The sequence below is a fragment of the Crinia signifera genome, chromosome 1 (genome assembly GCF_055691185.1).
Source record: "Crinia signifera chromosome 1, ASM5569118v1, whole genome shotgun sequence".
Classification (NCBI taxonomy): domain Eukaryota; kingdom Metazoa; phylum Chordata; class Amphibia; order Anura; family Myobatrachidae; genus Crinia; species Crinia signifera.
The window spans coordinates 383,814,290-383,833,226 of record NC_139217.1 but is presented as its reverse complement, the minus strand read 5'-3'; the positions used below and the strand labels follow the sequence as shown (position 1 = coordinate 383,833,226).

Below are 18,937 nucleotides of genomic sequence, written 5' to 3'. Positions count from 1 at the left end.
GCTTCCACCGCCTGCAGCTCCTCAGGTGTGCATTCTAAGATCCCCCCCCCACCCCCATAAGCTAACATTGGAGATGGATTTGGGGCGCGGCTCCCCTTGGGTTGGTGTAACCGAGTTGCTTTCGGGGTGGCACACCCTAACATTTATTTAGCACTATTTATTTTCACTAATATTCTACTTCCTAGCACTACACTTTTTAACCTCTAGCTTCTGCTACTTTCTTATTAACACACATTTATAGCTTAGTTTTTCACTTGTGTGCTGCCCTGGGGTGACTGGCTTATGCTGGCCTTTTTGGGGTTCCGCGCCCCAGATTTTTAGTATTAGGGACCCACCAGAAATGAGGCCACCGTGAAGCTGGTTGGTGGGCAAATATTTCTTGGCCAATTAATATACCAAGAGCCTCTATTATTGATTTAATAATATGGAGTGTGCATCTGCACCACATGTCTTTCTTTGCAGAACTACAGGTCCCAGCATGATAGCACCTCATGTAAATCGGGTGTGCATTCTAAGATCCCCCCCATAAGCTAACATTGTGTACACCTGTACACCTGAAGGTTGGGACTCCTTCAACTTAGAGTAGCACCCCGCCCACCTGATCTGAACATTAGTTCACCAGTTTGGTCCCTGGTAGCCACAGACTGCAAACTGAGGGCACAATGAAGGTAAGACCTAAAAATTTACACTAATTGCTAGTCTTGGAGATGGATTTGGGGCGTGGCTCCCCTTGGGTTGGCGTAACAGAGTTGCTTTCGGGGTGGCACACCCTAACATTTATTTAGCACTATTTATTTTCACTAATATTCTACTTCCTAGCACTACACTTTTTAACCTCCTAGCTTCTGCTTCTTTCTTATTAACACACATTTATAGCTTAGTTTTTCACTTGTGTGCTGCCCTGGGGTGACTGGCTTATGCTGGCCTTTTTGGGGTTCCGCGCCCCAGATGCTTAGTATTAGGGACCCACCAGAAATGAGGCCACCGTGAAGCTGGTTGGTGGGCAAATATTTCTTGGCCAATTAATATACCAAGAGCCTCTATTATTGATTTAATAATATGGAGTGTGCATCTGCACCACATGTCTTTCTTTGCAGAACTACAAGTCCCAGCATGATAGCACCTCATGTAAATCGGGTGTGCATTCTAAGATCCCCCCCCCCCCCATAAGCTACTCAGGAGTTGCATGCAATTTATCACATACGATTAGGCACTTGATGTGCCAAGTATTGCATGTGAGCCCTCCCAGGGAAATCATGTCCGACTTGTCCTTCGGACAAGTCAGCCTAATGTATGGGGGCCTTTACCTCCCCTCTCCCACAGCCTCCACATAAGCAGTGTCAGATTCTCAGGAACAGTCTTTTTGATATGTAAAATGTATCTCACAGGGACAAAGCCTTCACACGTTTCTCTGCCTTTTTTACGTGGCGGTTTCATCAGAAGATCTTCTAGAAACACATCAAGACTAGGAAACTGTCCCCCCTGATCTGTCCAGGAATCTCTCTGCCACCTCATGTACCATTGATGGAAAACAAGGAGGGCTTACTGAACGCACTGTGGTATATATTGCCTTTTTGACAGCGGGAGTGTGTCCCACCTTTATCCAGCACCCATCAGGAGAGTGACGTGGGACGCTGAAGGCTGCACCATCAATCCGGCAGCGGGACTTCGTTCCACCTAAATCCAGCACCCGTGACGCTGAGGGCTGCAATACCGCTCCGACAGCAGGAAGCTGCCCCATATACACTCAGTGCCTGTCAGGAGAGTGACGTGCGGCGCTAGGAACTGCGAGATACAAGTGGCTTGTGGACACCGGATCGGAGATGTTAAATCTCCAATCTGGTGCCAGTCAGATCTCTGACAGGAAATACCGATGACCGCATTTGGGCACACGGCACCTGCCAGTAATAGTACTGGATAAGTAATCATCAGGACCCGGTAAGCTAAGGGGTTGTTGCCCATATAACTAGTGTCATAAGACTGCATAAATCCCCCTGTGTGTGTGGATACAATAATTTACCATTGTGTGTCACGTGGAATATACATTATACTAAATATTGCCCCACCTAAATTCAAAAACATTGCAAGGTATATCAGGTGGCTACAAATACAACTTTCCTGCTTGTTGAAAAACCAATTATCCAAACATTCACACAATTAGCCTAACGGATACAAATTGACCTACTGCTACATGATTACAAAGTGTGTTTGGAAAGGAACGGAGATCTGGACACCACTATTTAGTTCAAATAAGTGGACTTTGATTAAAAGGGGTTGAATACTCTGCATTAGATACGGTTTGTTATGAAGTATTTGTAATGTCACATTGACCTGCACATTGTTTCATGTATTTTATTAAGTGTGTATTATTGTGATTACAACATGTGGATCTTAGGAATAAATGTATTTGAAATTAGTGTACCTAGTGCGCTCTTTTATATCCCCTAGATCAGTGGTTCCCAAACTGTGTGCCGCGGCACCCTGGGGTGCCTCAGAGCACTTGTAGGGGTGCCCTGGGATGGTGGTCCAGGTCCAATTCATTTTATTTATGGTCAATGTAAATATGTAAACAAACCAAAGTGAATACTGTCCCTCACAGTATTATATATAACTGCACCTAAGGATCACATATAAACACAATTAATTAATTTTATTTATTTAATTAATAGAAACTTTTGGTCTAGGCGTGCCACGAAAAAATGTCTGATACTTCTGGGCGCCGTGATTCCAAAAAGTTTGGGAACCCCTGCCCTAGATATTGTGTGAGTGGGGGGGTACACAGAGGTCCCCAATTGAGAGCAGCAAGTGTAAACTGAGATATATGTAAATTAAATTTTTAAAGCAACAAGGTGTGGAGTGCGCTGATTATTTTTTTTTTTGGTTCTTCTGTTAACCCCTTGTGTGTCCGGGAGTCGTGTGTCTAAATACATCATACGGATAATTGAGACAAACACGTGGTGGGGTACTTGTTTCTAAGAAGGGCGCCCAGTACGCATTTAGCGTACTGGGCTATTCACCGTAGTGAAATCGCATCGCAGTGTATGCCGCGTTATAGTAGCATGCAATGCGATGTCCATATAAAGTGCACAGGAGTGCTTATACAGGGGCGGCGGAACGCGTCCTCCGATCTTTTCATACCCCCACTATCCACGTCGGATATTATACATATAAAGTAATCCGCGTCTGCTCGCCACGCTTCGGTGGCTCACTGCACTATATAAAATCATCTCCAAGCCGACGTGGATATGGGGGTATGAAAAGGTTGGAGGACGCATTCCGCCGGCGCTTCGGGTGGTGTGGATAGTGCTGCTGGTTTAGGAACACATTCACACCTGCAAATTCATACAGCTGACACAGTAATGACGACATATGTTAACTAATTTACGTTTTTAAGTTTAAAATCAGAAATGATACAAGAACAATAAAAATAACAAGAATAATAAATTTAAAACCTGATTAATTGTCCTTTGGGAGGAGCTTCAGGGCCTCAATTACAGAGGAAAGGGTCCTCAGCTCCCAAAGTTTTGCGCCACATGAACTCTGTTAAGTATGACTGGAGCGGGGACAGGAAAATCACATTGCATGCTACTACTATACGTCATGCGATTTCACTACGTTTGTGTACGTAATAAATCTGACCGCCCTGCTAGGAAACAAGTACCCGTGGTGGTGTGACAGGAACTAAATTTTTATTGTATTGTTTGTAACATAACAAATGTGGAAAAAGCGACGTGCTGTGAATACTTTCCGGATGCACTATACAGGTGAGGGACCGACTCCAGCTACAGCAAAAGGCCTCAGACATTTCAGTAGGGACAACCCTACAGTTAGCAAGCAGGTGAGGTTAGGAATATACTGTAAGAGTGCAAGCTCTGTGACCGGCAGACAATACTGGAGCTAATGCAAGTTTACTTCTGCAGAGATGGCTAGCAGACCCTGAGTAGTCAGAGGCGTACCTAGATATCCGTGGGCCCCATAGCAAAAGTTTGTATGGACCCCCTATTTAGCAACTGATGGTAATAAATGTATGTCAAATTTATTACTTAGACAGCAAAGATGGCCCACCCTCACCTCTGGGCCCCATAGCAGCTGCACCCCTTGCACCTATGGTAGTTACGCCCTTGTGAGTAGTGCAAGAATTTTCCTCTGCCTCTTCTGCTCACCGTATAAGCCTTGGCCGACTGTGTAAGAGCAAGTCTGAAACTACCCGGGTTCCTGCAATGGGTAGAAGTCAGCATGTGAAGGTACAGTGCTTGTGCTAGACTGAGACCATGCACCATTATATAACAGATAATGTATCACTCATGGCTAGAGTAATTTTACCAATTGAAAACTTGCCATGTGTATATCCCGTGTACCAGGACTTAGACTGGTAAAATTTGCAAGACGTATCAGGAGTACATATCTCTTATAGATTTGGCTACATCTGTCACTCAAAGTGTGTCTGACCCTCTAACGCTGGGTGGAGCCTCTGACTCACATGACAGAAGGGACACATTGCTCTGCTCCTGCACTTTCCTTTTAATGTATGATTGCCATCACCTGTGTTGAAGCACCTTTCCTATCAATTAACCTGTTCAACACAGATGGAGGTAATCATACATTAGGAAGAAAGTACAGCGGCAGAGCATTGTGTCCCTCCTGGCATGGGTCATGTAGGGAGGTATGCACAGTGCCAGACACCCTCTGCCTCCCCATGTTACCCAGCAAAGACACAGCTACTTACCAGACACACCAGGTGAGCGCCCCCCCTCCCGCGATTCGCGGGGCCCCTCCCACGATTCGCGCACTCCCCCACGAACCCCCCCTACCGCAATTCGCTGCAACCCCCCGCGCCCATCCCCCCCGCGACCCTCCCGTGATTCGCGGCAAACCCCCCGGCCTCGCGACCCCCGCGCCCACCCCTTCTGCAATTCGCAGCACCCACCCCCGCGACCCCCCCCTCCCCCAATTCATGGCACACACCCCCTCCCGTGAACACCCACCCCCCCCCCAGCCGCCGCGATTCACAGCAACCCCAGGATCAAATGGCACATGCAAAACACTGACACGGCTATGGTCGATTATGAAAAAGGTTGACATGATTTATTTTTCATTTTAAGAATGTTTTCATATTCATTCTCATGTATCGACATGGTCACCAATGAAGTGCCACACTTATGTCAACATTTACATGTGTTGACCTTTCTGTGTTGATTTTTTTTTCTTGTGGCGATTTGCAGCACCCTCCCGCGATTCGCGGCACCCCCAGCGACTCCCGCGATTCGCGACCCCACCCCGTGACACCCCCCTCCTGCGATTCGCCACACCCTGCAACCCCCCCCCCCCCCCACGATTCGCGCCAACCCCCCGCGTCCCGTCCCCCCCCCCCCGCAATTCATGGCATCCACCCATGACACGGCTATGGTCGACAATGAAAAAGGTTGACATGAGTTTTTGAAGATTTATATTTCTTTTTTGAATGTTTTCATATTCATTCTCATGTGTCGACATGGACACAAATGAGGTGTCACACTTATGTCAACATTTACATGTGTTGACCTTTCTGTGTTGATTTTTTCTTGTGGCAATTTTTTTCCAGTGACTATGTGCACGTCAACCTAGACGTCAACCAATTCTTTGTATAATATAGAACACCTGTTCTGTTTTACTGTAGGTGCTTTAAGTCAGATCTTTTACTGCTACTATTACTGTTTATGTAAATGCATTCTGAATGACCGCAACATCCTACCATCCTTCTACAAGAATATATAACCAACTAGGTTGATTCATCGCGCCCCGTGCCCCCCCTCCCGCAAATTGCGCGCCCCCCCTCCCGCAATTCACAACCCCCCCCCCCCCCCTCACGTGATTCACGCCCTCTCCTGCAATTTGCAAACACCTGCGCCCCCTCCCTTGATTCACGGCGCCCCCCATGCCCCTCCCGCAATTCACGGCACCCTTAAGCCCCTCTTTAGTCCCCCGTATACTCACACACCCCTATCACTACCCAGCTTCCTGCTCTCCTGAACCGTAACTTCCATCACTGGGGAGTCGCTGACGCTGTTTTGCCCACATGCCCCTATCATGCCTCATAGCCCAGCCTCCTGCTCTCATGCACCCTAACTCCCACCCAGTAGGAGGAGACACTGACTCAGGGCCACCATCCTGTACTGCCACGCTGGACCCTCACCCACTGGCAGAAGCTGCACAGTATCTCCCACCCTCCTTTAGTCCCCCTTATTCCCACACACCCCTATTCCCACACACCCCTATCACTACCCAGCTTCCTGTTTTCCTGTGTCGTGACCTCCGACAGTGGGGAGCCGCTGACTCAAAAACACCCTACTATACTATTGCGCACACACACACACACACACACACACCTAAACAACATGCGCACACACAGCCCCCCCACAAATGTCACTGTACCATCCACACTATCAATGTACATCTTTCTCTGTAACCGCTTTTTAATTAAACAAAACAATACACACCCCCTTCCACATCATATGCTCTCTATTTAACACATTTCTCCTATAACTGAAGTTGCAATACAGGCATCTTTCATACAATTCTAACCATATTTCTCACAATACAAACGTTCACAAATTAAGGGGGCGCAGCCCTTTACGACGGTGTGAAGAGCACTCGTAGGGCGCGATGAATCACCTAGTAGTATAAGAAGCTGTAAAATAGACCTTTCTAAATAAATAAATAAACCGTTTAGTCAGACCATTAATAAGGAAATCAAATAACAGAATCAGTATCAGCCCTGAGGAAAAATGGGAATAGTAGATGATACATAATCAGCTTTGGGGATTAGACTATGAAGTGTATGAGCCTAATGAATTCCAAGCAAAGGCTAAACAGTTTTATGGCATGGTCTTAGAGAGAAAATAACATGATTATTAGATCACAGATGGGCTATACATTTACAACTAGATATCTGTTTTCTACTAGAAGTAGAACATTTTTATTCTTTATATATTTTTTTTTTAATCTGGGTTGAATATTTCTAGTCGGGGGCATAACCAGAACTTTTTGGACAAATACCGGTACTTGTGTAGTTTCACGGCGCCGCCGCGCGCACAGTCTCTCTGAAACTTGGCAGCCTGCCAGAGGCTCTGTTTAACTGTGCGCGTGCCACTCTAGCTCTGCCTGACTGTGCTCGTGCCGCTCTAGTTGTAAGCTATTTATTGATAGCAACGTTAACAGCGTAGCGGCTGGGCGGCAGCAGCAGCGCGCTGACAGGTCACTGTGGTACTTGTAGTTCCACAGTGAAATAGGCAGCCCTGCGCACCGCTGACAACGGGGGCATGTAAAAGTGGACACCCCGGGTACACCGCTACCAAAGCGTCTGAAAACCAGACTACCTGCAAGCCGCTAAGAAGGGGTCGTGTCCCCCAGCAGACGCTAAAACTTAGACGCTTTAGCATCTGAAAACCAGACTACCTGCTAGCCGCTAACATGCTGGGGGGTTTCTGGACTTAGACGCTTTAGCATCTGAATTTAGTTGGGACTAGGGGTATACTATTTAAACCTGTCCACAGTGGCACTAGTCTACGCAACAGCTGTCGGCCTTGTAAATCCCACGCCAACCCGAAGCGTGGTGAGCGGCGACGGTACGCGTCCTACGACCTTTTCATACCCCCACTATCCACGTCGGCGTGAAGTTGAGAATAGAAAGTGTGGCGATCCCGAAGCATGGCGAGCGCAGCGGATACCTTCACAGGTGTCCACGTCCCCTCACCACGCTTCGGGCTCGGTGGCTCGCTGCGCTCGCCACACTTTCTATTCTCTACTCCACGCCGACGTGGATAGTGGAGGTATGAAAAGGTCGTAGGACGTGTACCGCCGCCGCTCGCCACGCTTCAGGTTGGCGTGGATAGTGGTGCTGTTTCAGGAACACATTCACACCTGCACGCTCACACACCTGAGACAGTAAGGACGACATTTTCGGCAACTGTTTTTTTTTTTAGTTGAAATTTAACTTGAGGAGAACTTGAGGATATAAATGATTCAAATAACATGTAGGTAATCAGCATAAAGAACAGTCCAATATTAAGTCATGATTGGTCAGTTGAACAGGAAGGAGCTTGTGCGTCGTTGTCACCGCCAGCACTTGCAGAGGAGTCGGCCGGCTCGGTGCTCTCATCGTCCTTCTCGACCAGGGTCAGAGCATGCAGGATGCGTTGGAAGGGGTCCTGGGCAATGTTCCCTCTAATTTTACGAAGGCTGTGTGCGGCTAAAGATTTTGGCTGTGCAACTTTGGAAGGAAATTTAAATTTTTGTGCGTCACATATATAAAACTGGAAAATGACGTTCAGCATTTGTGTTAACTTAACTTCAAAATTATATTAAACTGTTAAACATTGAAAACACAGCACACAATGTAGGTAATGGGGGAAACACACATTAATTGAGTCCACAACTGCAAAAAAAAGGACCACTGCTGCTTTGTGCGCTCAGTTGTAATGTCTGTGCGCACACTCGTCGAGTTGTGTGCGTGCGCACGAGCGCACAGCTTAGAGGGAACACTGGTCCTGGGCGCCTAAACTCTGCTTCCACATAAACTCCTGGAGGTAGGAGTCCAGGTGATGGCACGCGGTCCCCCTTTGGCGCTTATTGCGCCACTTGCAGCTGTCCCACAGGCGCTCTATGGTCTGGGTGTGCACCCCAGTGTCCGGGTCAACAAAATTGTACTTATGATTGACCTTGCCATGCAGGTAACCGGCCTGCTCGAGCTGCTGGGTGTTGTAGACCCTCCAACAGTCCGTGTAGACGGTGATGCCCAGCTCAAAATGGGCCTCAATGGCAGCCATCAGGGTGGCCACATCCCGCCGCTCCACCGCAGTCATGAAGCACTGCCCGGTCTCCCTGGATATGCCCCTGAACACCCACTGCTGGGGCAGGAGCCGTCCCATGTTGCTCTTCCTCTTGACATAGAGGCTCTCGACGATATGACCCGGACCTCCGATTCGCCGCTGAGGCTGCGCCAGCAGGTCCACCGTGAAACTACACAAGTACCCAAATAACATATTGAAAGGGGCCCCTGTCCCAATACTTCTGGAGACCCCTTGCCACATCGGCTATTAATTCCCACACCCCCCTAATAAGGTCTTTGTTTATTATCTGAACCAGTTCATATCATGCCACAGTTACAGTTGCCTCTAGACCAAATTATGCCAGTATTTATTATTACAGTATTACTCCCATGCCATTACAATATCCACTCTACACTCTTCTCACAGACCATGTAATGTCACACAATTCAGGCTGGGCAAATCTGGGAATTTGGTATGCAGATTTATAACCCGGGTGTAGGCGCTCCTAAGCAGTGACAGTGAAGGACTAAATGCAGTGACGTAACTATAAAATCCACACACACTGCCCCCCCAGCCACGCCAGAATTTTCGGACCCCCCCCCCCCCCCTCGCCTTATCCCTCCTCTTTCCGCTGTAGGGTTTGTGGCACAGACCTGCAGATCTACTTGTCTGTGGTCCCGGAGCTCCTCCTGATTCCGAATGGAAAAAGCAGAGCAGAAGCCACTGGGAGCGCCAAGACCGCAGACCAGTAGATCCATGGGTCCTGGTGGCAAGCAGGGGGGTTAGTGTAAGGCAAGTCCTGGCGGCAGTGCAGCGTGCCCACACTTATAACAAATATTTGTTCAAAACATTAAAATTTTCAGATATTTCCAAATTTCCAATTTTCCAACTAGCAAATTGTAACCATCAGCAAAAGATCTTCACTAACCTACTAGAATGTTATGCTACTTTTAAATGTATAATGTAGTATGAAAATAAAATGTACGGAAATTATCGCAGACCAGTAAATTGTATGAGTTTATTGTTCAGATACTGCACAACAGCACCATCATATGGAATAAGACTGTATTGCTGCTTGGAATATTTAATACTGAAAAACTGATTACAAAAATAGTAACTGCAATATAGCATCAAAAGGCTTTTCTAGATTGTGAGAAATGGGTCTTAAGGTGGCCACATGTGTTTTGAACTAGATAGCATTGCATCTATGTGATATGATAAAGCAGCGTGCATTTTGAACTAGATGCAATCCGGTCCAAATAGTAGGTGCAGCACATACATTTTGTGCTATGGGTTGTGATCGGAGGCGCGCATCGAAAACCCAAAACGGACCGCGTGTGGGCACCTTTAGGTGTGTGTGTGTACATGGTGTGATTCTATTTCCGTTCGATCGAATCGCACAGCAAGCAATACACATTACATTTTTACTATATAGTACAGTTTTGTACTATATAGTCTTGCCTGCACAGTCTATTTGCCCATTTGATCCCTATCTAGCAGGAACGCACATTGGGACAGAGTCAGATTCGAATGCCGCTGTACATGTGCGATTCAGACTAACTCTCTATTCAATTTGGACTGTATATGAAAGCGACCCTGAATCATGCTGTGTACACAGTATTAAGACCCAAACACACAGGGCAATTGCAGGGCTCTTTCTAAGCAATCTGAAAAGATCTCTTGGACATTCAGCACACATTGCCACGTGTGTACACCCCCTAGCAATGGTTATCTACTGACTACATGCAGTCAAATCAAGTCAGATTGCCAGTGTTCACACAAGAGAACACGGGTCTGCACAGATCGCTCAGCACATGCCTCTGGTGCATCGCATGTGTGCCAGCGATGTGTGCTGAGCGACCAGCACAGTGCACCAGCCTCCCCATTATTTTTGTTTAAACTTGTTTATCTGCTTACATTTTATTCATCCCAGTAACAGTAAAGAGTGGGAAGGAAAACCAGGTTGATTTTGCCATGTAATTGATTGCTGCTTTAAAAAACATGGGAAAACTCTCCCAAAATCTTTCACTTTCTGAAACTCACACCCTATTATATTTGGCCCCAGATGTTCAGGAAATAGGGGGTCAAATAAATGCAGGTTTGGAATTTAGTGAGCATATTGCACATGCACTGGTCAAGGCATAGTTGGAAGCTTACTGTTCTACAAAGCAATAAGCTTTTACTTTGATTAATACGTTCTGTACAAAAGAAAAGTATCTCTGAAATCTAGACTACACCAGATGATAGAAGGTGCCGATATGCACAATATCATGAATTATAGTCTAGAGCAGTGATTTTCAACCTTTTTAACCTTGCGGCACACTAAATAAGATTTTTAAATTGCCAAGGCACACCATGAGATCCCCACAGGAAAAAATAAACCTATTGGCCCCCCATATAAATACAATCACACGGGTAACAAAAACAAAATACATTGGCCCTTTACATGAAAAGAAGAGACCAGTAAATAACAGTTGAACTGGTGGAGGCTGTAAACAGATTTGGGCATCTCTATATCTGGGGGCACACTGGTGTATCAGGGCACAGTGGTTGAAAAACACTGGTCTAGTGTGTGTGCACAAGGTCATTAAAAAATGTCTTCCGCCAGGGATTATTTGCTCCCTGCATTATAAAGAATTACTGGATTAAGTTTATCCCCAAAGAGAAAAACTACTTATTAAAGTGGCCAAGTGATTTTCTTGATGGTGGAATCACAACCTGAGGTAGCAGCAATGCATCTGGCTAAAGGGGTCACAAGAGACTATTCTCCGAATGCAGGAAGTCACTTCATTTTCTTACATCAAAGCTTCTTCCTGTACATCGTTATACCATTGCCTTGGAGCCCTCAAACTGGAGTAGTGAATTGGACACAGGTCTTTCTGGAAATCATCTAGAGAGACTGAAAGCTTAATGGGGCCGACGGATGGCATGACGATTTGGGAAGTTTGGGGATAGGGTGCGCAGTTTGCACAGCAGCATGGATTATGCTCTTGTTTCTGTTCATCTGTCCCCATGTAGGGCAATTCAGCTTATTGGTTTGTTACATTGCAGGCCCTTAGCAGGTGTGCAAAGGATTTTTTCAAAAAGATGTTGAAGAGAATGTTGTGTGTATGATAATGCAAATAATCACAACAATATTTTTTGTAGGGACAATTAGATTTTTGTAGGGACCACCAACATTTCATTCAGCCCTGCTTGCATGAGGCCTCTTGTATAAGGGTTTTTTTTTTATGTAACCTCAGACTGGAGTCAGTGCCATTACCAGAGTAATGGTGCCCACACACGGTGCGATGATCACATGCGGTTTGAACTTAAGTTCAAAACACATTGCAGCCCATACTTTCTGTACTAGATCGCATCTAGTTCACATCGCACACTGTTGTAGCGCATTGCATGTGATCTAGTACAGAACATACTGTGTGTGGGAACCTTTAATAGGGAGTACAGTGTGCAACCCTTCCCTTGTCTTTACCACAAATGGCCAAAATACAAAGATATGGGAGAATTGTTAGTAGACAGCTGATCTATGAGAGGCATAGGGGGAATGTCATATTACCAAGTATAGGTCTGGTGGGAATGTACATAGTGTTCATTATAGAACACAGCACCTGTCATAACCTGTGCAGTTACATTTTCATGCCTGGAGTATCGCTCTTTGCTCTGATGCTTATAGCACACCCAGGTCTGTATCTCAGCACTGAGCCTCTACATATTGCCCAGAAAATACTGTTTTCATTTTTCCATCTTTCAGCAAGGAATACAAATTGTGCAGAACTATACTAAATGGAGAATGAATATATTCATGTCAGTGCTATATAGAATTTTAAGATGACATTATCAACATCATTCTTGTATACCAAATATTACCTTAAATTTGCTTTTGGGTTGTCAAAACAGGCTTCTTGTATTTGTTTTCTATCCATCTGCTCAGTGATTTTCCTCCTACACACTACACAGGATTAACTGTTTAATCTCCCAAGAATGAATGCTATAGAAGTACACAAACCTCACAGAACAAAACAAAAAACACACACACACACACACACACTACACAGCATAGAAATCATGACAGCAAGAGTCGATATATAGGAATGTACACAAGAAGTCTGTGCCCCTTACCCAGGGAGTTTCCCATTAATCCATACTGTCAGGTGAAACTATAATTTAAAAGCTTGGAAAGACTTGATTGGGCAAAGATCTGCAATTTCCTGCTGGAGCATTCTTGTATTGTTACCCTGTCCACCTTACTTATACTACACCATTTCCCCTGAGCTTTTATTTAGCACGCAAAAGCAGCTTGAATTGATTTTCCATGTAAACAAGTCACTGAAATTGTAGGAGGCTTGAATTCCATAATGTGTCAATCACTGAAAATAAAACTGTCATTTATCATTAATCCATTACAAGATTAATTTGTAAACATTAAGGTTTATCTCCAACTGCGGGATGTGGGTGTTTTGTGTGCCAAGGATTACGTACAGCAGTGACTATTACAATTCAAACATTTGTATTGCACATGTAAAGTGCAGTTTTCTTCCTATACTCCTGCAGGGTTCTGTAGTCCTGTCATAATCTTCCATTTACAGCACAAATGAACGTTTCTAAAATAGAATTATTTCAAAAAAGCAAATCTGCCTACTAAAGTCTTTCCGCACCCTGACATGACGGCTTAACCTTCGTGCCAAATTCCAATAGCAAATTCTCATATTCACGAGTCAATTTTATCATTACACATGGAAATAATATCCTCTGATGAATGGTCATAGCAAAGACAAGTCAGTGTCACAGCATTTCCTCTTACATTGTGATTCATCCCTTTGTGCTATCCCAAGGACAAATTGCAACTGCAAAACTAAAACAGTTATTCCCAAAAGGAGCATTTTTGCCAACTGGGGACTCTAGATTACAGTGAGGGTGAGGGATTCCCAAACTTTTTTTGAATCACGGCACCCTAGAGCATCAGAATTTTTTTTTTCATTCCACCCCAAGACCAAGTTTTTTCTTATGAAGAAATGTAAAAATAAAAAAACCTTAACCCCTTCCCGCCGCAGCCTGTTTTTGCCTTCCTGACAGAGCCCTTTTTTTCAAATCTGACAGGTATCACTTAAGTGGGGATAACTTTTTTTTGCTTTTACTTATACCAGTGATTTTGAGATTGTTTTCTCGTGACACATTGTACTTCAAGTTAGTGGTAAATTTTGGTCGATACAGTCTGTGTTTTTTTGTGAAAAATACCAAAATGTCGTAAAAAAATGGAAAATTTAGCAATTTTCAAAATGTAAAATTTTCTGCTTGTGAGACAAATAATCATACCACTCAAAATAGTTAATAACTAACATAGACCATATGTCTACTTTATGTTGCCATCATTATTTCAGCCTCCTTTTAATTTTTTTGGACACTAGGAGGCTTAAAATATGAATAGCAAATTCTCAAGAAAATTTCAAACACTGATTTTTTTAGGGACCAGTTCAGTTCTGATGTGACTTTGAGGGACTTGTATGTGAGACACCCCCATAAATGATGCCATTTCAAAAACTGCACCCCTCACAGTATTCAAAACAGCATTTTGGAAGTTTAACCCTTTAGGTGTTTCACAGGAATTAAGGTGAAATTTCAAAATTTCATTTTTTTTGCAGATTTGCAATTTTAATACAATTTTCTAAGGAACACAGTAGATTTTACTAGAGAAATGTGACTAAAAATTGATTCCCCCAATTCTTTTGTTTTCATAAATATCCTATATGTGGCCCTAGTGTGCACGTTGACCAAACCATAGGCTCATAATAGAAGGAGCACCTACTTGATTTTGGAGCCTCCTTTTTATGAGATTATTTTTTTAGGCACCATGTAGGTTTCTAGGCACCATAAGATGCTAAAAGTTAGGAACCCCCCCCCCCACAAGTGACCCCATTTTGCAAACTACACCCATCAGGGAATTCATCTAGGGGTATAGTGTACATTTCAAACCCCAGGGGTTTCACCAATTTTGATACAACTGGGCTGTGCAAATGAAAAATTACATTTTTTACACAAAAATGCAGTTCTGGCTCCAAATTTTTCATTTTCACAAGGAATGAAGGAGACAAAGCACCCCAAAATCTGTGCCCCAATTTCTCCCGAGTACGGCAATGCCTCACATGTGACCAAAAAATACCATTTGGGTGCATGGCAGGACTCAGAAGGGAAGGAGTGATTTTTGGATTTTGCAGCTCAGATTCTGGTGGAATGTTGGTGGGTGCTATGTCGCATTAGCAAGACCCCCCAAGCACCAATACAGTGGAACCCCCCCACAAGTGACCCCATTTTGCAAACTACACCCCTCAGGGAATTCAACTAGGGGTATAGTGTACATTTCAAACCCCCAGGGGTTTCACCAATTTTGATACAACTGGGCTGTGCAAATGAAAAATTAAAATTTTTTACACAAAAATGCAGTTCTGGCTCAAAATTTTTCATTTTCACAAGGAATGAAGGAGACAAAGCACCCCAAAATCTGTGCCCCAATTTCTCCCGAGTACGGCAATGCCTCACATGTGACCAAAAAATACCATTTGGGTGCATGGCAGGACTCAGAAGGGAAGGAGTGATTTTTGGATTTTGCAGCTCAGATTCTGGTGGAATGAATGGTGGGTGCACCCCCAAAAAGTTGCTGATCAGTTAATTTATACTGATCAGCACAAAAGGGGGGGCAGCAGTCAGTTGCACAGGCAGCACAACCTTTGGTGCAACTGACAGGTATATATATATAAAAAAAAAAAACCCTGAACCCCCAAAAAGTTGCTGATCAGCACAGATATACTGATCAGCACAAAAGGAGGGGGCAGCAGACACAAAATATAGCACTCTCTGTCACTATCTGTCACTATCTGACACTGCAGCAGCAGCACACAGGAAGTGACAAGATCCAGGAAGCATCCAGCTGCTGGCAGCACGCTACCAGCGGTGATCAGGTAAGTATCAGGCAAGGATCAGGTATGTATATCATGACAGATTGGTCGGTGACCGCTCTGCACGCAATTCCAGACCGGAATTGCGTCTGCAGCGCAGTCACCGTTAGTTTAAATCACGCGCCATGGCTGTGATTGGTCCCAATCACAGCCTTGGGGGCAGGTGGGGTGAGGTGTGGTCATCACCGGTGACCCCCTCACGCCCCCTCACACCCGGCGGTGATTGATCCCTGTGTTACCGAGCGTCAGATTTGCGTCTGATTCGCCGGTAACACAGGAAAACGCTGCGATTGGTTGCTCACATTGAACAGCCAATCGCAGCGATCGCCGACGGGGGGGAGGCATCGCCGCCCCCCTGGGCATGCTGGGACATGTCTGCTGTCAGGGACAGCAGACATCGTCCCTCTGTCACCGCGTTCCTAGACGTTTAAAGTCATGACGTATATATACGTCATGTGTCGGGAAGTACATCCCGGCCATGACGTATATATACGTCAAATGTCGGGAAGGGGTTAAATAACCAGATTATGTTGATATGAGATCCTTTGATGCAACTATGTGCTAAAGGGACAACATTAATAGCTGGAGCGATTCCGTGTAGAGACCTGGAAAATGTTAACTGTTGTGAGTACTTGAGGACCGAGGTTGGGAACCACTCCCCCCCCCCCCAGCACCTTTTTGTAATACATACCTTGTCCCCCGGGATCCTCTTCAGTGGCATCTCCGGTCCCAGGGGTGCATTGCACGAATGCACGTTCTCGCCGGTGACGTCACCAGCGCCCTGTGCACTCGCACAATGCACTCCTAGGACCAGAGATGCCACTGAAGAGGATCCTGGGAGCCGCCATGGACCATCGGGGCACCAGGTAAGTATGAATAAAAAAAAATATATATATTCCAAAATCCGAAAAATATCCCTTATCCAAAATGTGGTCCCGAGCACTTCGGATAAGGGATACTCAATCTGTATCATTTATATATAACATTCATATATATTTATTACGGAAAATGTCTTTAGTAGATGCTTGAACTAAAGAGTCTCCACCAACATTGGCAGATGATCAGCAACATCCCTACACTTAAGAGGTCAAATAAATATATTTGCAAAATCAGACATCTAAGCTATGGAAGTTACGTCCATTATGAGTTTCCCTCAAATTGTCTGATATACTCCCGAGACATGCAAGAGACGCTACCTGACTGGTTGTTCATCATGCGGATAGCCTTGGCTTTGGCCAGCTCCAAAGCAGTGACCCATCTCTGCCTCTCCACCTCGCAGCTTGCCTTAAGGTGATACGTCCGCCCACCGTTTGACAGGACAATATTGCATGAATCTTCTGTGTCAATGTGAGCTGTAGATAGGTTAATGGTTCCACGGCATGTGTGCGCCATCTCAGCCTGCGTCCTGAGGGACAAAAGAGTATTGAATACATACAATCAATGACATTATTTGAAAGCCACTTTTAAATTTGAATGCAGATAAAATAGTGGTAGATATGAAAACCCCATGCAGGGCTATATACCAATAGAAAAAAGTATAACTTATCAATGTATGCCGCTCTCATGACTCATAATACACTGGGTGATCGAGCGCAATTTTGTCTTTTGAGCGGCTTCAGCTCCAAAGCCGCCCAGTGTGTACTTGACAGTTATGAGCGCTGATGCACGCTCCCGCATAATTGCTGGCCCGGCCGCCCATTTGCTGGTATTACCAGAAGAGGAGTGACGGGGTGCATGGCTTTCCATATAATCCTGCTATGGAAAGTCATCCACCCCCAGGAAAATTGCTAAAACTGGCGAAAAACTCTCGTATGCACGGAGAGTTTTTCAGTCCAGCAATTTTTCAATCAGCATACACGCTGGGCAAAATCACCAGCACCAAACTGTGGTCTTCAGATACACTCATATCTCCACCTATTTAGGTTTGCCTAGTTATGTGGAGCTTTCTCTCCATTGGGACTTATATTTCTCCTGTTGTGCCTTGGATTCTAGTATTATGCTTTTAAAACATTATATTTTAAATGCAAACCTTTATGAAAAGGTTTTATTTTTAAGCGTTCGTCAATATTTGTTGTTTCTTTTGCCATCTCCTATACATATTTATATTGAGCGAACTAATGGAGGAGGAGAGTTAATGCAATTGCTTTCTTACATGAGGAGTTACCAGACCATTTGACCTATCTGGGTTTTCATGGTGACATTTTATATAATTAAGCCATATACATCCTTTTGGGAAGCACTGAACACTGTATTTATATTTTATCAGCTAGACTTTTTTTGAGTGTTTTTGAATGACACCCATTACACTGTTTGTTTAGGTTCTTTTAGAATTATTGTCAGATTCTGACTTATTCTATTACTCGTTATGTGGAAATCTAAATTGTAAGCTCCACAGTGGAAAGGACTGATGTGATTGACTAAACAACCTACAGTATGTAAAGTGCTGCATAATACAAGTGGCAAGTTTAAGAAAAAGTCACCTTAAAAAACAGCACACCTCAGGTAGCCCTGGAGTCTGTTCCCTGCAAGGGTATTACCAGGGCTCAGTGATTGGTTTGCTGCTCAGACTGAAAACTGGGTCTGTGTGACGCTGCATTGAGGAAAGGAGGATGGGCAGTGAGCAGGATGGCCAATGAGAAGCCTCGGTTACTGTGATATCAGACTGCATCTTCTGATTTTAATCAGATCAGCCATGTAATCTGGACACACAAATAAGGTGCTTTAAGGCTACACTGCAATAAGTTCCAATGGACAGCTGATGTTTTACAGTGCAACAATTTACATTCATATATGTCTGCATGCCACAGTATGAAAGTTACCATATTAGTCATACTGTTGCAGCAAAAAACAACAACAAAAAAAGCAGGGTAAAGGTGCGCTCGCGGGCACCCAACCTTTAGTGTGCTGTGCATCCTGCATCTGATGCTCCGCCCACTTCTGGCTGGAGGCCACTTGAAATGACAGCATGGGCCGCAATTGGCCCCGGGCCGGACTTTGGACATGCCTGGTTTAGAGCATTGATACATGGTGTTTGCATGACCGTTTTTAATGTCTGCAGTGCTCATGCTGAATAGCGAGAATGTACAGTACTTTAGATGGCGTTCCTAGCTTGTGACCTGTTTTATGGTTTGTTATGTGAAAGCCCTTAGAAGAAACCTGCAGGGCTTCATATCTAGGCCA

General features: G+C 44.8%; 1 protein-coding gene across 1 annotated transcript in view; it reads right to left on the bottom strand.

Moving 5' to 3' along the window:
* Positions 1–18,937, bottom strand: part of OSBP2 (oxysterol binding protein 2) — a 226,680-nt gene that overhangs the window by 189,245 nt on the left and 18,498 nt on the right. Inside the window, exon 2 of the mRNA XM_083151498.1 lies at positions 16,954–17,162. Coding sequence (XP_083007624.1) covers positions 16,954–17,162 — 209 coding nt within the window. The remainder of the gene's footprint in view (positions 1–16,953; positions 17,163–18,937) is intronic.